General features: G+C 43.4%; 1 protein-coding gene across 5 annotated transcripts in view; it reads left to right on the top strand.

Annotated features, from left to right (window-relative positions):
• Positions 1–20985, top strand: part of LOC132403286 (homeobox-containing protein 1-like) — a 71056-nt gene that overhangs the window by 14398 nt on the left and 35673 nt on the right. For all 5 annotated transcript variants that reach the window (XM_059986728.1, XM_059986727.1, XM_059986726.1 and 2 more), the window contains exons 2-5: positions 12471–12623; positions 14311–14787; positions 16869–16954; positions 20600–20710. In XM_059986728.1, coding sequence (XP_059842711.1) covers positions 14321–14787; positions 16869–16954; positions 20600–20710 — 664 coding nt within the window. In that variant the 5' untranslated portion in view covers positions 12471–12623; positions 14311–14320. The remainder of the gene's footprint in view (positions 1–12470; positions 12624–14310; positions 14788–16868; positions 16955–20599; positions 20711–20985) is intronic.

Raw genomic sequence — 20985 nt, 5'->3', positions numbered from 1 at the left:
TCGCCACAAATGTATATAGAGTGCGTCATTTATTGGGAAAACGCCAGAATTGCGGGGAATAAAACGTTAACAAGATTTATTAATATAATTTCATCAAGTTCTGCGGGCCGGATTAAAAAGCTTAACGGGCCGTAGTTTGCCCATGCCTGGGTTATCTGAACTGGTGGTATAACTCTGAGCGATATGCCAAGTCAGAACTGGAGTAATGTGGGTATGGTTTAAAGATGTTTGAAACTGAACAATGTTTGTTGTCTTAAATAAAGTGCTCATATTGGGAATGTGGCCGGCTTGGAAATCAAGGGGAAGATGGCAGTGGTTTCTTCCTCCAATATTGTGATCTGTGTAAGCTTCAGGCATAAAGTGTCTAATATTTTTTAAAATCTATTTTCTTTTTCTATACGGCTAACACTAGATCATAATTGAATTTTTAATAGATTAGTTAGTAAAAAAAAATGGCCTATGTATAAAGTGAATGCAAAATTGACAAATGTATAAAAAATGAAAAAGAAAACAGGAACTATGGAAATACTCAGGTCAGGAAACATCTGTGGAGAGAGCAGAGGAGCTGATTTATGTCAATTATCATTTTTTTGGTTCGGATTCATATACTGAATTTTGATGTTGAATCTGCATATTGTGATATAAAAAGATGTTATTGAGATTGGTGGGGAGAATGATCTGTTCGTTGCTGCAGCCTGACGAGGTGGATTTGCGTGTGTCTCTAGGGATGCTGACTCCTTGAAAGTTGAACTGGTGCCTGAGCTAGAAACAGTGTGCAATGCACCAGGGAAAAGTACTTGGTCTCCTTTGTTTGATAGTCACTTACAATTGGAAGTGGGTGGGGGCAGGAGGCTGTGGCATCAGTAAGACCTTAAGACATAGGAGCAGAATTAGACCATTCAGCCCATTGAGTCTGCACTGCCAATCTGTCATGGCTGATTTATTATTCCTCCAAATTCCATTCATCTACTTTCACCCTGAAACCTTTGATGCTTGTCTTTTGCTGCTTTGACTCTGCTTTAAATATACCCAAGGACATGGCCTCCACAGCTATCTGTAGCAATGAATTCCACAGATTCACCACCTTCTGGCTAAAGAAATTCCTCCTCATCTCTGTTCTAAAGGGACATCGTTCTATTCTGAAGCTGTGTTCTCTGGTCCTCGGCACTATAGAAAACATTCTGTCCTTATCCATTCTATCTAGGCCTTCCAATATTCAATACACTTTAATGAGATCATCCCACTAGTGAGTATAGGCCCAGGGCCATCACACGCCCCTCATACATTAGCCGCTTCATTCCCAGAATCTTTCTTGTAGACTCCTCTGGAACTCCTCCAATGCCAGCAGATCCCTTCTTAGATAAGGGGCCCAAAACTGTTCACAATACTCCAAGTGCAGTCTGACCAGTGCTTGTAAAGCTTCAACATCACATCCTCGCTTCTAGTCCTCTCGAAATGAATACTAACGTTTAATTTGCCTTCCTTACTACTGACTCAACCTGCAAGTTAACCTTTAGGGAATCCTGCATAAGGGCATCCAAGTCCCTTTGCACCTCTGATTTTTGAATTTCCTCCCCATTTAGAAAATTGCTCTCCTTTATTCCTTCTGTCAAAGTGCATGACCATGCACTTCCCTACATTATATTCCATCTCCCAATTCTTTGCCCATTCTCCAATCTGTCTGCAGACAACTTGCTTCCTCAACACTATCTGTCCCCCACCGATATTCGTATTGTTCGCAAACCTGGCCTAATCCCTTCATCCAAATCATTGGCATAGAAGATGAAAAGAGGTGGTCCCAACACTGACCCCTGTAGCACACGAGTAGTCATGGGCAGTAGTCAACCAGAAAAGGCCCCTTCTACTCCGATTCTTTCTCTCTTGGCAGTCAGCCAATCTTCTATCCACGCTAGTATGTTTCCTCTAATACCATGGGCTCATCTCTGGATTGTCATGTGGCTCCAGGTACTCTGAAACCTCATTCTTATTAATGGACTCCAACATCTTTCCAACTACTGAGGTCAGGCTAACTGGCCTACAATTTCCTTTCTTCTGCCTCCTGATACTCTTGTATTTCTGGCATTCTGCTCATCGTCCATGCTGAAGACCGATACAAAATACTTAAGGTTAATTTATTATCAAAGCTTGTATCCATATATAGCTCTGAAATTTGTGTTTCTCCAGATGGCCATGAAACAAAGACAGAATATGACGGTTAATTCAGAGAGAAACGTCAAACCCATTTCCCCCAGTACAAAAAAAAACAGCATCCCAATTATCAACCCCACCCCCCACACAAAATGGAACAGGAACAACCCCTTCCCTGCACAAAAAAACTAACAGAACATCATCCTCCCCTCAAACACCCTCCGCTCATACAACAGAATGGAAAAGGAAGGGTAATTCTTTCTTTTCAATATTTTTATTAATTTCTACATAGAAGAATACAGAGTTCAAGAAAATTCATATTATAAAACAAAAGAAAGATATAATAATACCAAATACAGTATATTTGAGCCAGGAAGGGTAATTAAAACAAAACAGAATATAAAAACCCTAAGTCTGAAAGTTTGTCCTCCATTTCTTTGTCCATCATTTTCCAGAGTCTAATATCGACTTGCTTATCTCCTTTACTCTTCATCTGAATAAGCTTTTGGTATCCTCTTTTATATTACTGGCTAACTTGCCTTCACATTTCAGCTTTTCTTTCCTTATGGATGTTTTTAGTTGCCTTCTGTTGGTTTTTAAAAGCTCCCCAATCCTTTCCTTTACAACTAATTTTTGCTTCAAGAGTAAATCTCGAGGAAAAATTGGGGTCAGAGCAATGTTCTCTCTGAGGTGTGCATATGCACACACCTTTTGCTCCAGCACACAAAGGAACTTCAACTGCACACACAAAGTTATCAGCCTCTAATATACAATCACATGTCCTTTTCCAGTTTCTGATGTCGTTCCACTTGCAGAAGTTCTCCGATGACTCTGTGGTGGTTGGGTGTATCAGATGGGCAGGAGATGGAGTACAGACTGGTGGACAAGTTTGTGGAGTGGTGTGGGAGGAATCTCCTGCTCCTGAATGTGGCCAAAACCAGGGAGATGGTGATTGATTTGAGGAGGAAGAGGACTGTGATGAGTCCTGTGTAGATTCTGGGAGAAGAGATTGTGTTGGTGGAGGAGTACAAATACTTGGGTGTTCACCTCAACAACAGACTTGTCTGGAAAACCAACACCCTGGCTGTTAACAAGAAGGGGATGAACAGACTCTATTTTCTAAGAAAGCTGAGATCCTTCAATGTGTGCAGCAGGATGTTGGAGATTTTTTACCAGTCTGTTGTAGTGAGTGCAGTCTTCTTTGCTGCTTTACGTTGGGGGAGCAGCATCGGTGTTGGTGATGCAAAAAGACTAAAGAAACTCATCAAAAAGGCTGGATCAGTCCACCCAATCTGGACCCTCTTGAGTTAGTGGTGGAGAGGAGGTCACAAAGCAAACTGTTATCCATTATGGACAACCTGGCACATCATCCTCTTGACCTAATGATTGCGCAGCTTTTCAAACAGACTCATTCAGCTCTGCTGTCATAAGGATCGTTACAGAAAACCTCTTCTACCAAATGCAATAAGCAACAGTTCATCTCTGTGTGACAAGAGAACACACGTCAGTACAATAGTCTCTGTTTTATTATTTCATACATTGTGATTGCACATTGGTACCTTATTGTGTATTATTCTGTACATTATTATTAGTTAAGTTTGCAAGAGAGTTTTTAAATGTTACTGCTGTAACGAAAGAATTTCCCACTCAGGATCAATAAAGTTCTTCTTCTTATTATTATCATGAGGGTAATATTGACAACGTGCAGATTGCGATAATTTGTCTGCAGGTTTTAGAACTGGTTTATTTATATTGTTTTTATTCTAGAAATTTTATTCAAGAAATTCTCAGTATTCCTGGATTTCAGTGCTTTAAAAGGGATAGAGAGGGAGGAAAGAGGGGAGGAGGGGTGGCATTACTGGTCAGGGATACTATTACAGCTGCAGAAGGGGTGGGTAATGTAGCAGGATCCTCTTTTGAGTCAGTATGGGTGGAAATCAGGAACAGGAAGGGAGCAGTTACTCTACTGGGGGTATTCTATAGGCCCCCTGGTAGCAGCAGAGATACCAAGGAGCAGATTGGGAGGGAGATTTTTGAAAGGTGCAAAACTAACAGGGTTGTTATCGTGGGTGACTTTAACTTCCCTAATATTGATTGGCACTTGATTAGTTCCAAGGGTTTAGATGGGGCAGAGTTTGTTAAGTGTGTCCAGGATGGATTCCTGTCACAGTATGTTGACAGACCGACGAGGGGGAATGCCATACTAGATCTAGTATTAGGTAACGAACTGGGTCAGGTCACAGATCTCTCAGTGGGTGAGCATCTGGGGGACAATGATCACCACTCCCTGACCTTTAGCATTATCATGGAAAAGGATAGAATCAGAGAGGATAGGAAAATTTTTAATTGGGGAAGGGCAAATTATGAGACTATAAGGCTAGAACTTGCGGGTGTGAATTGGGATGATGTTTTTGCAGGGAAATGTACTATGGATCTCTTGTAGGATCTCTTGCAGGCTGTTAGGGATAAATTTGTCTAGGTGAGGAAGATAAAGAATGATAGCGTGAAGGAACCATGGGTGACAAGTGAAGTGGAAAATCTAGTCAGGTAGAAGAAGACAGCATACATGAGTTTTAGGAAGCAAGGATCAGATGGGTCTATTGAGGAATATAGGGTAGCAAGAAAGGAGCTTAAGAAGGGGCTGAGAAGAGCAAGAAGGGGGCATGAGAAGGCGAGTAGGGTAAAGGAAAACCCCAAGGCATTCTTCAATTATATGAAGAACAAAAGGATGACAGGAGTGAAGGTAGGAGCGATTAGAGATAAAGGTGGGAAGATGTGCCTGGAGGCTGTGGAAGTGAGCGAGGTCCTCAATGAATACTTCTTCGGTATTCACCACTGAAAGGGAACTTGATGACGGTGAGGACAATATGAGTAAGGTTGATGTTCTGGAGCATGTTGATATTAAGGGAGTTGGAGTTGTTAAAATACATTTTAACGGATAAGTCCCTGGGGCCTGATGGAATATTCCCCAGGCTGCTCCACGAGGCAAGGGAAGAGATTGCTGAACCTCTGGCTAGGATCTTTATGTCTTCGTTGTCCATGGGAATGGTACCAGAGGATTGGAGGGAGGCGAATGTTGTCCCCTTGTTCAAAAAAGGTAATAAGGGTAGTCCGGGTAATTATAGACCAGTGAGCCTTACGTCTGTGATGGGAAAGCTGTTGGAAAAGATTCTTGGAGATAGGATCTATGAGCATTTAGAGAATCATGGTCTGATCAGGGACAGTCAGCATGGTTTTGTGAAGGGCAGATCGTGCCTAACAAGCCCGATAGAGTTCTTTGAGGAGGTGACCAGGCATATAGATGGGGGTAGTGCAGTGGATGTGATCTACATGGATTTTAGTAAGGCATTTGACAAGGTTCCACACAGTAGGCTTATTCAGAAAGTCTGAACATATGGGATCCAGGGAGGTTTGGCCAGGTGGATTCAGAATTGGCTTGCCTGCAGAAGGCAGAGGGTCGTGGTGGAGGGAGTACATTCAGATTGGAGGGTTGTGACCAGTGGTGTCCCGCAAGGATCTGTTCTGGGACCTCTACTTTTTGTGATTTTTATTAATGACCTGGATGTGGGGGTAGAAGGGTGGGTTGGCAAGTTTGCAGATGACACAAAGGTTCGTGGTGTTGTAGATAGTGTAGGGGATTGTCGAAGATTGCAGAGAGACATTGATAGGATGCAGAAGTAGGCTGAGAAGTGGCAGATGGAGTTCAACCCGGAGAAGTGTGAGGTGGTACACTTTGGAAGGACAAACTCCAAGGCAGAGTACAAAGTAAATGGCAGGATACTTGGTAGTGTGGAGGAGCAGAGGGATCTGGGGGTACATGTCCACAGATCCCGGAAAGTTGCCTCACAGGTAGATAGGGTAGTTAAGAAAGCTTGTGGGGTATTAGCTTTTATAAGTCGAGGGATAGAGTTTAAGAGACGCGATGTAATGATGCAGCTCTGTAAAACTCTGGTTAGGCCACACTTGGAGTACTGTGTCCAGTTCTGGTCACCTCAGTATAGGAAGGATGTGGAAGCATTGGAAAGGGTACAGAGGAGATTTACCAGGATGCTGCCTGGTTTAGAGAGTATGGATTATGATCAGAGATTAAGGGAGCTAGGGCTTTACTCTTTGGAGAGAAGGAGGATGAGAGGAGACATGATAGAGGTATACAAGATATTAAGAGGAATAGACAGAGTGGACAGCCAGCGCCTCTTCCCCAGGGCACCACTGCTCAGTACAAGAGGACATAGCTTTAAGGTAAGAGGAGGGAAGTTCAAGGGTGATATTAGAGGAAGGATTTTCGCTCAGAGAGTGGTTGGTGCGTGGAATGCACTGCCTGAGTCAGTGGTGGAGGCAGGTACACTAGTGAAGTTTAAGGGACTACAAGACAGGTGTAGGGGGTTATATGGGAAGCAGGGTTTGAGGGTCGGAACAACATTGTGGGCCGAAGGGCCTGTACTGTGCTGTACTGTTCTATGTTCTATTATTGAATCACTGTCTAATTCCAAAGACGCAAAAGGTGTGAAGTGCAAAAGAACTGCTAGTTTATTTAAACCAGAATGGGTCAATGAAACAGCAGAAACTTGTAGCTATGAGAAATATTGAGTTAACTTCTAGCATTGTCCTCCAACGGCCCATTTGAGTTCTTGATGAAGGTCCTTGGTTCTTGTTTACTTCGTACTTTTCCAAACCAAAAGACAGGCATTCCAGGATCAATCTGTGGGACATTGTGTCATCATGCTTTCTGGTAGTTGATCCAGGCTATGCCCGGTGGTTTGCCCGGTGTCGGTGTTGGAGTCTCCCATGACTGCTTTGTCTACCAGTAGTTGGTGCTTGGAACCTCTGGATCAATCGGCAATCCCCTTTTGAGCAGGGCTCAGGAGTTTACCGACGTTCTTTCAGCCTGCTGCCTGTGATGCCTGATAGGAGCTTCCATGTTGTTGACAGGCAGGCTATAAGCGGTAGTTGAAGGTCCTTCATTATGAGTATTGTCCTTCCTTGAGTTAGTTAGTCAGGGTGGGAGCCTGCTTCAAGCAGCTGGTTCATTTGACAGTAGACAGTAGGTGCAGGAGTAGGCCTTTCGTGCCTTCTAGCCAGCACAGCCATTCACTGTGATCATGGCTGATCATACACAGTCAGTATCCCGTTCCTGCCCTCTCCCCATATCCCTTGACCCCGCTATCTATAAGAGCTCTATCTAACTCTCTCTTGAATGCATCCAGAGACGGCCTCCACTGCCTTCTGGGGCAGAGCATTCCACATATCCACCACTCTCTGGGTGAAAAAGTTTTTCCGCATCTCTGTTCTAAATGGCCTACCCCTTATTCTTAAACTGTGGCCTCTAGTTCTGGACTCGCCCATCAGCGGGAACATGCTTCCTGCCTCCAGTGTGTCCAATCCCTTAATAATCTTATATGTTTCAATCAGATCCCCTCTCATCCTTCTAAATTCCAGTTTATACAAGCCCAGTCGCTCCAATTTTTCAACATATGACAGTCCTGCCATTCCAGGAATTAACCTTGTGAACCTACGCTGCACTCCCTCAATAGCAAGAATGTCCTTCCTCAAATTTGGAGACCAAAACTGCACACAATACTCCAGGTGGGGTCTCACCAGGGCTCTGTACAGCTGCAGAAGGATCTCTTTACTCCTGTACTCAATTCCTCTTGTTATAAAAGCCAGCATGCCAGCAGTGTATGTAATGCTGTTAGCTTCTTCAGCCAATAGGTGTGGGTCATGTCAGGCCCTGGTGATGTCCAGTTCTTTGTACTTGCTGCCCATTGCTGGACATCTACGCTCTTTCTCCCATAGACTCTTCCAGTTGCTGTTTTGGTTGGTTCAGATACTGGCATGTTGTTGCTTTGCAACTGTGGAGAAGAGTGCATTTATTTGCTTGGTCCTCAGTGTCCCTCTATGGTCTAGTAGCCAGAGCTGTTAACTGTTGCTTGATGGTTCCCAGGGCCTCAGCAATGGATTTACCTCTGTACTTCCTTAGTAGCCGTGATGAGTCTTTGGTCTTCCTACCCTTCCACAGCTCAGTTAGTCTGCTGACCTCCGCCCTTGTGGTTTTCATCTTGGCTTCCAATTGTCATCTCCGGGGGTGGGAGGGAGTGTTATAACAGTACTCTCCACTGTATTTCATTTTGCAGCCCAGCATTTCTAGGACTACTGCTGCCAGTGCATTTATCAGGTTATTGGTCTCAGTTCTGTTGGACTATTGGCTGCTTCTGTCTGATGGAAATTTTTCACTAAGTCTGGGGAGCTTAGTTTGTTGATTGACAATTGCCAATTTAGCTAGTAACCTCTCTCTAGTTGGCCTGAGGTGATATTCGAACTTGCATTTCCCATTTACAAAATGATGCTATTACCTTTGCGTCATCTGGGAGTTGTAGAGATGGGGTTTTACTCACATTTCCTGATTGGCTCGGATTTGCGGTGATAACTGCTTGGTGCATCGTGATTGGATGTGTTCCAGTTCGAGATGTGATAGCAATCCTCTGACAGTGTGTGACTGCTGGTTAACCAGTTGTTTTTCCATGAGTGTGGATAACTGTCTTTGTTGTTACCAGAGACCCCCAAGTGTGCTTGATGTGTCCTCTTTCGTACAGGTTGCTGTTAAGGTAGCGTTCCATTAATTCCTTGTTATCCAGTCTCATCCATTTATGATTTGTTCCGGTAGCCAGTTTCTCCCCAGATGGTCCTGGTTCCCCAAACATTGGTGTGGACCTTGTTAGTGTGTGTGTGGGTGTGTATGTGTGTATATATTGTTACATACCCCGTAACTGGGTCACTTACCAGCAAAGATAGAGAGGTCCGTTGAAGTCTGATGGTACTATTTTTAACATTATTTATTGATTAAAACTACACAAAAATAATATCTATGCAAACATGCAGATAATATACATCGTCAATACTAAATCTAAAAGTGCGGGTATAATAATAATCAATAAGAAATAGCTCTATCGTTGTTTAGGGGATAATGTATTGTCCGATGGAAATATAAAAGTCACTCAAGTTCATTCAAGCTGCAGCTTTTTGGTTGGAGAGAAAGACGGAGGTTTAACTTGCCCATTCCTTTTATGATGTCAATCTTTCGAGAGTCGTTGGGGGCTGATTTCCCCTTTGTGGTTAGCTAGAGCCGTGCTTCCGTGGTAAAGGCCCACCAATTCCGAGGCAAATGGAAAAGGACGCACGTGGGCTTTTCCACCGGCCTTCGCTGTTACGCTGTTACAGGTGTTCTAGCGTTTCTTCTGGTGCGTCTGAAGGGGCGGTTCCCCAGACCCTCTTTTATCCTGACTCACAGGGTCTCAGATGTCAATCAGGTTGGGATGATGCAATCCCTCCACCAACTCCCCCCCTCGGTTCATTGCCTGGGGGCTTCGATGCATCGTACAGTATTCAATACACAATTCTGTCTCCAAGAGTCAATAGCCGTTATCAATGGTTCCGCCTTTCGGAGGCCAGGACACATTCCAAACTCTTTGTGGATTCTGCATGTCTTTCTCTCATTTCCTGGGTCTCCTGAACTGACTTAATAGTGATCTTGTGATTCTCAAAAAGGAGGGGGCCACGGACGTAACAATATGTATATGTGTGTGTGTATGTATGAGATGAAATCATTTTAAGCAAGCCAAGAGTTTTGTTGATTATACATTCCACCCAGCTGGTAAAGAGAGTTTAAATTCCCAAGTGGGTAGCCATCCCAAAGAGGCTGTAAGTGCAGGAGCCTTTGGTGAGTTCCTTTCTCGAACTGGAACTTCATGGTGGAAACTGCTAGGGAGTGGTGATTTTTCAGGTGTGTAGTCCTTCCATGGACAAAGGATTTGACAATGGTGGACAGGGTAAAGTGCAGCAATGCAGTACTGTAGGAAATTGCACGTTTGGGAAGTAAACAGTTAATTCTGTCGCCCTCACATTATTTTACCTCAGTCTGAGAGCAGCAGTGACGGAGTCTGAAGGACAGCTGTATCCCACTGTTACCAAACTCTTGAATGGACTTCTCATTTGCTAAAAGATGAACTCTTGATATTGAAGTCGAAATCCAAATTAATTTGTGCAGGAAATTATATAAAAAAATACACAGCTTACGTACAAGAAGTGATGTTCATACGAAACAAGCTGCACCTCTAGAAAGCAGTGCACCTCAGTATGACTGGGACCGTGTCTTTGCCGTGAGGTTCACTGGTGTGCTTGGGGGAAACCTCAACTGAACTGCCTCAAGGATGGATACTAGTATACAAGAATAGAAGAGAGGAATAAAGTGCATGAACAAGCGAGCTTGTTAGTACTACGGAGGGCAACGATACCATATTTGTAGAGTTGTAGCAAAGTACAGCACAGAAACAGGCCCTTTGGCCCATCTTGTCTGGGCCAAACCATTTAAACTACCTACTCCAATGAAACTGCCATTCACGTACATATCCAAATTTCTCTTAAACATTGAAATCAAGCTTGCAAGCATCACTTGTGCTGGTAGCTTTTTCCACACTCTCTTAACCCTCTGAGTGGAGTTATTTCCCCTCGTGTTTCACTTAAACATGACCTTTCAACTTAACCCATGACCTCTATTTCTAGTCCCACTCAACCTCAATGGAAAAAGCCTGCTTGCATTTGCCCTATCTATACCCCTCATAATTTTGTATATCTCTATCAAATCTCGTCAATGTTTTATCTTCCAAGGAATAAAGTTCTAACCTATTCAATCTTTCCTTATAACTCAGATCCTCAGATTAGAAATGACTATAAGGAATAGAGAAACAGATTTTTAAAAAACTTGACTTTCCCGATTATAATGAAGATTCCCAGAACATAGATGTTAACTGTTTTTCTTGCCACAGATACTGTCTGACAGACAGGCAGACAGACAGACATACTTTATTGATCCCAAGGGGAAATTGGGTTTTGTTACAGTCGCACCAACCAAGAATAGTGAAGAAATATAGCAATATAAAACCATAAATAATTAAATAATAAGTTAATCATGCCAAGTGGAAATAAGTCCAGGACCAGCCTATTGGCTCAGGGTGTCTGACACTCCGAGGGAGGAGTTGTAAAGTTTGATGGCCACAGCTAGGAATGACCTGCTAACGTTTCAAATGCTGCTTGTTTTTATTTCGGATTTTCGGCATCTGCACTATTTAGATTTTCTAATCTGAATGCATCTAGTATTTATGAAGTGATCAGTGCATTCAAGACACGCAGAAAAAATGGATAACATCAGATATACCTTTCAAATTGTTGAAATGTAATCAAAGTCAGGAATGAAATATCCCAGGTTAATTAATCTTAAGAACAGTGGTCAAAAATTTCAAGAAAGGGTATAGTAAAGAATACAGATGTTAATATTGAGAAATGGTCATATATAATCAAGGTTGGCTAAGTAAAGAACCAACGAGACAAAAAGCATTAATGGGAGCCCCCAAACAGCATTGATAATGGAGTACATATACCCAGTGGCCACTTTATTAGGTATCTTCTGTACCTAATAATAGGGCCTCTGAGTGTATGCTCGTGGTCTTCTATTCCTGTAGCCCATCTGCTTCAAGGCTGGACTTATGCATTCAGAGATGTTCTTCTGCACACCATTGTTGTAAAATGTAGTTACTTGAGTTGCTATCGTCTCCCTGTTGGTTTGAACCAGTCTGACCATATTCCTGTGACCTGCCTCATTAACAAGGTATTTTCACCCCATTCTCTGTAAACTCTAGAGACTGTTGTGTGTGAAAATCCCAGGAGATCATCAGTTTCTGAGATACTCAAACCACCCCATTCTGATGTTTGGTCTGAACAAGAGCTGAACCTCTTGATCACGTCTGCATGCTTTTATGCTTTGGGCTTCTGCCACACGATTGGCCAATTGAATATTTACATTAACAAGCAGTTGTACAGAGCAAAGAAGAGAGCTGGGAAAATTACTGCTTACTCCATCCACCCTAGCAGTCACCTAATCACTAAGTTGCCATCAGAGAGGTGCTATCAGTCCATCACCACCCGGACTACGTCATCTCCGAACCTTCTTTTTTGTAGCCATCCAGCTTCTCAGCTCTAATAGCCTACTGCCCCTGCATTAACATCTGTTAAATGGTCTTTTCTATTCTGTTCACATTTATTTAAGTTTGATTGTTGGCGTGCATGTGACTATTTTGCCAGTTGTTCATTGCTCATGGCTATTTGCTGTCGTCTTGTAAACTGTTGGTTTTTGTTGTGTTGTCTGTTATGATCCTGTGTTTTCTGCTTGGCACCGAACCACAATCAGTTCTGGTATGTTTCAAAAACTGGCAATAAAGTGATTCTAAAGTTAACAGGATACGTCACATTATAGTTGTTGGACTTGGTTACAGGTGCTTCTTAACTGCACTACGTTTACTTCTGAGCTGGTGGACCATTACCCTCTGCCCTGCGTTCCATGAGCAACCTCACCATTGCACAGACCTGGAGTCAGCGTCTGAAAGTTCCATGGGCCTCTTGACATAGTACAAATGTGGACAGAAAAGGTAAGAAATCATCAAAGTTTAAAAGTTCAAAGTACACTTATTATCAAAGTATGTATACATTATACGACCTTGAGATTCGTCTCCTACAGGCAGCCACGAAACAAAGAAACCCGAAAGATCCAATTTAGAAAAAAAAGACTGTCGAACACTCAATGTTTAGAGAAAAGTAAAAAAAATCATGCAAACGAATAGTATTCTGAACGAAGTCCACAAAGAGAGCCCGAGACCCATAGTTCAGAGAAGAGCTGAGTAAGCATCATGGAGCAGTGAACTGAACCATCCCCTCCCTGTCCTTGGGCCCCGACACGCTGACCTTTTCAATCTGGCTCAGAGCCTAAATTGACCTCCAAACATCGGGTTCAATCATCTGGATGCGCTCCGGGGCCTGGACCCTGAAAGCTCGATTTGGCCTGAACTCGACCTTTCCAATTTCGGCCCAGTGCTTAAATCTCCGTCCAAAGATCAGTTGCTGTCCAACCAAAACCAATCAAGTTATTCATGTGAAGGTCATTTCATGAAAGATAAATCAGTCTTTGTTGCAGCAGTATCATATGGACATTTGGTCTTTTAGTACTAAGGTTGGAGCCAACAGATTGTTAGTTTATTTATTGTGCGGAGCAGGTCATTCCGGTCCAACAAGCCACACTGCCCAACAACCCAGCTATTTAACCCTAGCCTAATCACATGATAACTGACAATAACCAATGAACTTACTAGCCAGTGCGTCTTTGGACTGTGGGAGGACACTGGAGGAAACCCACGTGGTTCATGAGGAGAATGTACAAACTCCATGCAGATGGTGGTGGAACTGAACTCCAGAAAGCCCCGAGCTGTAATAGCACTGCCCTACTGTGGTATCTGAAAAGTTAGTTGGCTTTTAAACATGAAATAGATTTTCTAGTCATGTTATGGAGCACTGTGAAGAGTTGAGGATTTTATGAGAGGTGGGATTAAGGGGGTGAATGCTCCTGTCGGATTTGCCTCTGCAATGTGTTGCGTATGATTGGTGTAAGAATGCCAGTGGGATAGTATGCTTTAAAAGTTTTGACTGAGTTGCTTTAGCAATGCTACCTAATGGATAACTTATGGTGTGGGAGAAGTGAAAGTAGCCCACCTGACAAAGAGAGAGCTTCCCGTGCGAAGGAGCCCCAATAAATTCACCACCTGATCAGTTGGCTGCATGTGCATTCAGTACATTCTCGCAAGGTTCCAAGTGAAAATGCCAGTTACACATTATATCCTTCTGAGATTGCAGTATCAGGACAGCATTTAATGATGTTTGGGTGAATCCTTATTTCAGAGCTTATTTTATTTCAGTAATTACAGGTTGCACAGTGCAAGCAGTCTGAAGGAATTAATCAAGATGACCTGACAAGAGAATTGGCACACCATAAAAACACATCATCACCTAAATGTGTTCATCCTTCATTTTTCTCTTGCACACTCCAGCACAACCCAGTGCCTGTACTGTGTACTGACCTACTGGTATTGGCGGAGTATTAAATACTGATGTATTGGTAATTGTTGGATATAATTCCACTCTGTTATTTGAAATCTATTCAAAGAGGGCCTCAGGATCATCACCGATACCTAAGAGTTATTATTTGTGATGGCATGAGCAATGTAGACATTGGGAGGTCTCTTTCTCACACAGTTCAACTAAACGTCCTTTCCGTGTTCCCTGCAGCTGCACCATAATGTCACACTACACGGACGAGCCTCGGTTTACCATTGAGCAGATCGATTTGCTTCAGCGACTCCGTCGGAGCGGGATGACCAAACGGGACATCATCCATGCTCTGGAGACCTTGGACCGTCTTGACCAGGAGCATGCGGAAAAATTTGGCAAGCGGCACTGCCACGGCAACAGCCACTCTTCCTCCGGCAGTAGCAACCACTTCACTGCCTCGTCCTCCTCTGTCACCGCTGCCACGCAGACCCCGTACAGCGCCACGTCACCATCGCCAAGCAACAGCTATGATACCTCCCCACCCCCGTGCAGCGCTCACTTGAATGGGCGGGAGAGCAGTAGCAACGAGAAACTGTCCGTGGTCAATGGTAGGCTGTCACCCAGCCGTTTCCACAGTAACAGCCAGAGGATGTGCAACTTCCATCCAGTGGAGGAAGACATGGACCTGGAGGAAAGAGTTGAGGAGCTCATGAGGTCAGTTCAAAGTGACTGTTAGATCATTTTGTTGAGGTACAATGTACAGAAGAAGCTAAAGAGGTAAGCAGACTTTAAACTGGCCTGTCCTGGGGTTGGAGGACTGTGTGTGTGTGTGTGTGTGTGTGTGTGTGTGTTGTGTGCGTGCGTGCGCTTATGGAGGATTGGGGCTTATTTTGCTGCTGCTGTTCAGTTTTGTTGTGTTCTACATTGTCCTGCCATGCATTGTGAGCATGCTATGTCAGCGACACACGCGGGCTGCCCCAGCACACCCTTGGGTGTTTTGATTGTTAAAGCATTTCACAGTATGTTTTGATGTACATGTGATAAATTTGAATCTCAAATCTGACCTTGATAGACTCTTACCAAGCACAGAGTAAGTGATAGAAAACAAAGGATTAAGTATGTTACAGAGTGGTAGTTTGAATGCTAATTGCCCTGCTGGTGTTTCTCTATAGTGCCCCCACTTGTGTAGTGTGCATTTTTCATTTCTGCATCCACCTAACTGGCTCAAGAGGCTTCAGGAGACGAGTGCAAGCTACTTTGGGACTGTGAATTCGACGCATGTGATGGGAGCGTTTGAGGAATGGGGAAATGTTTACTAGGGAACTATTTATTATTGTTCTATATAAAGAGGTACAGAGAAAAGTTTTGTTTTGCGTGGCATCCAAGCAGATCTTTCTGTACGTAATACATGGAGGGAGTTGGAAAAGACAAACAACAAGAGGTAGGCAAGTAAGGTGCAAGTGCCAGCAACGTAGGTTGACATAACACCAGTTCATCTTTATCATACAAGAGGTCCATTTAAGAATTTTCACAGTGGAATAGAAGCTGACCTTGAGCCTGGTTGTCTATGTTCTCAGGTTTTTTTTAATCAAAGATAAAAGTGGGGAGAACAGAGATTGTCCAGAGTGGGAAGGCATCTTTGATTATGTTGGCTGCTTTCCCAAGGCAGCAAGAAGTGTAGACAGAGTCCCTGGTTTCCAATAAGACACAGGAGCAGAATTAGGCCATCGACTCTGCTCCACCATTCCATCACGGCCAATTTATTATCCCTTTCAACCCATTCTTCTGCCTTCTCCGCATAACCATAATCTTGACTAATCAAGAACCTATCTACTTCCGCTTGAAGATTACCCAATGACTTGGCCCCCACAGCTGTCTGTGGCAATGAATTCTAAAGAAATTCCTCTTCATCTCTGTTCGAAATGGATGTTCCCTCAATTCCAGGATTTGCTAACCTGGACAGCATGGAACCCTGGTTAATGATCGGGGTCCATGGCATAATAAAGGTTGGGAATCCTGCTCTATTTGGAGGCTGGAGCCTCTAGTCCTAGAGTCACTAGCTATAGTAAATATCCTTTCCATATCCACTCCGTTTAGGCCTTTCAATATTCGATAGGTTTCAATGAGATCTCCCCTTATTCTTATAAACTTACCAAATGGTCCTCATGCATTAACCCTTTCACTCCTGAAATCATTCTCATGAACCTCCTCTGGATCCCCTCCAATCTGGCACATCTTTTACATAGGGGGCCCAGAACTGCTCAGTACTTCAAGTGCGGTCTGACCAATGCCTTATAAAGCCCCATTATAGACTGTAATAGCATAATAGACTGAGCTGTATTCAAAACTCTCTGCAGTTTCTTGTGACCTTGGGCAGAGCAGTTGCCATATCAAGCTGTGGTGCATCTGTGTAGGATGGTTTCTGTGGCAAGGGTCACTGGGAACATGCCGTACTGCCCTGGTTGTTTGAGCCTCATTACTGACTTCGTCATTGCAATCTACCTTGTCTTGATCCTTGCTCTTCATGGCCTCCCTGCATTGCACTTTCTCTGTAACTGCACTGTTGTATGCTGCACTGTTATTGTTTTCCCTTGTACTACCTTAATGCAATGCCATAAACGAAATGAGCTTATAAAACTGTTTTTTACTGTATGTGACAATAACAAACTAATTTCAAATTGCTTGAAGCTAAATTCTAATCAAAAGGCATCTAGGAAACATATTTTAATGTTATTTCTTTATTCATCCTCCAAACCTCCTCCGTCCCAATCCCTACTGTTGTTTTCATTCTGTAGGAGAGACGGCACCACTGTTAAAGAGGAGATTAAGAATTTTCTTTCCAATCGGATGATTTCCCAGACGATCGTGGGCCAGGTCACAGGTGAGGAGGCAACTGACCAGCCCGTGCTTGAATTCCATGCACATTTTTAACAGAGAGTATGTAAAATTCCTTAGGACCACTTTGTCAAGCACCTTCACTCCATCCACCTAAAGGGGAATTTCCTAGTGGCCAAACATTAATTCCACTGTTGGTCCATGGCTTCCTCTTGTGCTATGAAGAGGCCACTCTCAGGGAGGAGGAGCAACACTTCATATTCTGTCTGGGTAGCCTTCAACCCGATACCACGAGCATCGATTTCTCCTTCGGATAAAAATTGTTTTCCTTCCCCCATCCCTCTTCTTCTGTTCCCCACACTGACCTCTTACTTCTTCTCACCTGCCTTTTGCCTCCCTGAGACCCCTCCTCCTTCCCTTTTTTCTATGGTCCACTCTCCTCTCCTATCAGATTCCTCCTTCAGCCCTTGACCTTCCCTACCCACCTGTCTTTAGCCATCTTCCTTCCCCTCCCCCCTACCAACCTTCTTCCCCCTTTCCTTTTCAGTCTTGAAAAAGGGCCTCTGTCCAAAATGAACAGCTTAACTCTTCTCCACAGATGCTGCCTGACCTGCTGAGTTCCTCCAGCATTTTGTGTGTGTTGCTCTGGATTTCCAGCATCTGCTGAATCTCCTGTGTTTATGTAAAATTCCTGTTGTGTTCACTTGCATGTACTGACACCAAAATGCAGCATGTTTGGAAGCCAATGTAAATTAATGTGGGCTTATTAGGTTAATGAAAAGTTAAATGAACATAGGACATAATACATTACAGCACGGTACACACCACAATATTGTGCCTAGCTTTTAACCTACTCTAGGATCTAACTCTTTGTTCCCGCGTAGCCCTGTCAGGATAAGTTGAGTGAGCTTGAGCTTTTCGCATTGGAGCAAAGGAGAATGAGGGGTGGCTCGACTGAGGTGTATAAGATGGTAAGAGACATTGAGACTTTTTCCAGGGTATAACTATGTAGTGAGAGAGGGCATAATTTTAAGGGAACTGGAGGAAAGCACAGGGGGATGTCAGAGGTAGGTTTGTTTACACAGAGGGTGGTGGGTGTTGGAATGCGCTGCCAGGAGTGGGGGTAGAGGCAGATACATCAGGAACCTTTTTAAAAAAAAACTCTTGGATAGGCACGTGGCTGAAAGAAAGATGGAGGGCAATACGTGAGGTTAAAAGGTTGGCGCATTGTGGGCTGAAGGGCCAGGACTTTGCTGTACCTTGCTCTATGTTCTATGCAGAGAAAGGGAAGTGAGGGTTGTTGTGGGCAAAGAGTAAGTAAATAAATAGGAGGCTCTGTTACTGGGTGGGAAGGTAAGGAAGATTTCTGCTGTAATAGAAATGCTGGCTGAACAAACTACTACATTAAGTAAATTACGTGCAGCAAACCGAGAAGTATTTTTAGAATTAATTATTTAAACATTGCACAGAGTGCTGACTGAAGATTGGGTCACACTTTTTGATTATCACCTATTTCAATATATACAGTATTTAGCAAATATATTAATATCAGGCTATTATACTACAAATCAAGCTGTAATTAGAATCAGAATCACGTTTATTATCACTGTCTTGTATGACATGAATTATTTTGCTTTGTTGCAACAGTAAGAGTGCCAAAGACACAATAATTGTGATATATTACAAAATAGTGTGGAATTAAGGAATAGTGAGGTAGTGTTCATTGGTTCATGGACCGTTCAGAAACCTGATGGTGGAGGGGAAGAAGCTGTTCCTAAAACGTTGAGTGTGGGTCTTCAGGCTCCTGTACTTCCTGCTCGATGGTAGTAACAAGAAGAGGGCTTGTCCCAGATGATGAGGGCTCTTGGTGGCGAATGCTGCCTTCTTGAGGCACCGTCTCTTGAAAATGTCCTTGATGGTGGGGAGGTTCATGCCCGTGAGGGAGCTGGCTGAGTTTACAATGCTCTGCAGCCTCTTGGGATCCTGTGCTTTGGAGTCTCCTTACCTGGTTGTGATGCAACCAGCCAACACTGTACATCAAAAAATGTGAAAAGCTGCCCACCCTTTCCACTGCTAGTGAGGGCAGGCGCATGTTCTCTCAACGTCCCCTCCGGAAATCCGCTATCAATCCCTTAGTCTCGCTGACGATGAGAACAAAGTTGTTGTTGCGGCACCACTGGGACAACCAGTCTATTCCCCCGTGTCTACACCAACAGCAGTGGTATCATCTGTTAATTTATAGACCAGCTTTGCATGCCATTCTGGTATCATTTAGACCCTACATCTCTTTCAAGTTACTTAATAATTGTGTTAATTTAAATTGATTTTAGCCTGACTGTGAGGGCTTCGAGTGACACCCTGCAGCAAAGCTTAGGGTCAAGAAATATAACACCAGTATTTACATTTTGGCTACATGTGCGTGGACACTCTCATATTGCTGTTGGTTCCATGGTAGTTCTGGCATTAACATTACCACCATTGTCTGAAATATGGAAGTACCACATAAATAGTTACTTTTGTAAGTGAAGTTTATTTATTAAGTTCATTCTTTACCACCCCAAAATCCGTTAAATCTCCTGTTGCAGTTCTAATTACTCAGTTAGCATGCTTTTCCTCAGTGGTTACAGGTTAGTTTTTGTAAACATGCCAGGAGAAGAAGAATTTGATCCCTGTCTGATTCCACCACAGAAATGTGTGTATGTTAGATATCTGATCATCCTTGGTTGTAGCACACAGATCTGTACGTGTCCAGGACAAAGAAGCAAGCAGGAAAATCATTGCAGATACTACCCATCCTGTAAACTGCATTTTCTAAAAATTCCCCTCTGGAAAGCACTAAAGGGCTATTAGGACAGAAACGTCACACGGTCTTAAAAGTTTCTTCTCCTTTGCAGTTAATCTGATCAACCATCCTGATCTAGTTAGCCAAACCCACCCCCTCTAATCATTACCTCAGTCACTGCACTATAAACACTTAAAACCCCTGCTTGTGGTGCTGATTACATTGTAAGGAGAGGTTGTTTCCTGTGCTAGGACCAAAGGGCAGAGCCTCGGTAGGAGGACAGAAATGAGGAGGAATTTCTTTCGCCAGAGGGTGGTGAATCTGTGGAATTCGTTACGACACATGGCTATGGGGGCCAGGTCACTAGATATATTTCAAGTGGAGGATGATAAATTCTTAATTAGTAAGGGTGTCAAAGGTTATGGAGAGAAGGAAAGAGAATGGGGTTGAGAGGGATAATAAGTTAGTCATGTTGGAATGGTGAAGTGGGTTCTACTGATGAGCCTTATGGTCTAAATACACACTGGCATTTATGCACTTATGCTCGTTTTATTCCATGTCTCTACTATAACCTCTAAGTTTACTTTTATATAACTCTTTGTTCTTGGAATCATTGAATGTTATTGCTTTTCTCTTTTGCATGTTATGCTGTGACCAACACACCATGGTGAACTCCTAATGCATGTAAATGTATATGGCAAATAAAGTTGATATATTACAGATGGCGTGAAGACGTGGGCTCATACAGTCAGGGTATCATCAGTGGTAGGAAGGCACCAGAGATCTGTCACTGGATCTGACGGGGACAGACTTGGGCATGAGCTGCCGAAAGAGAAGGTGCTAGATAACCCAGAAATATGCATCTGTGTACAAGGACATTAAGTGGGAATGCACTTTGTGTGCTTTCAGGGATGAGCCGAAGTTTCATTTCCCAATGGCTTTTGCAGCAAGGACTGGACATCTGTGAGCCCAAGAAACGGACGCTGTACCGATGGTACCTTCTGGAGAAAATGAGCCCAGGTATTGCATTTAACACTCAAATCGCAGATTATGTATTCTGGTGTCTGGCTATGAACATTGGGTATATCATCCTGTTCTTCCATTCCACGCCCCAGCTGCTCAATGTGGCTTGTTCACCGCCTCGTCTATCTGTTCTGCTGTCTTCGTGTCCACTTGATGGTCCCCACCATTCACAGTACGTTCCCTACCCTCATATACCAAGGTCCTCCTATCCCTCAGTATTCATTGTGTTTGTCCTACCCTTGTACACTGATGTTCCTGAATTGAGATGAGAT

The sequence above is a fragment of the Hypanus sabinus genome, chromosome 12 (assembly GCF_030144855.1).
Source record: "Hypanus sabinus isolate sHypSab1 chromosome 12, sHypSab1.hap1, whole genome shotgun sequence".
NCBI classification, from domain to species: Eukaryota; Metazoa; Chordata; class Chondrichthyes; order Myliobatiformes; family Dasyatidae; genus Hypanus; species Hypanus sabinus.
Note: the sequence above shows the minus strand (reverse complement) of the source record. Positions and strands in the feature narration are given on the sequence as shown.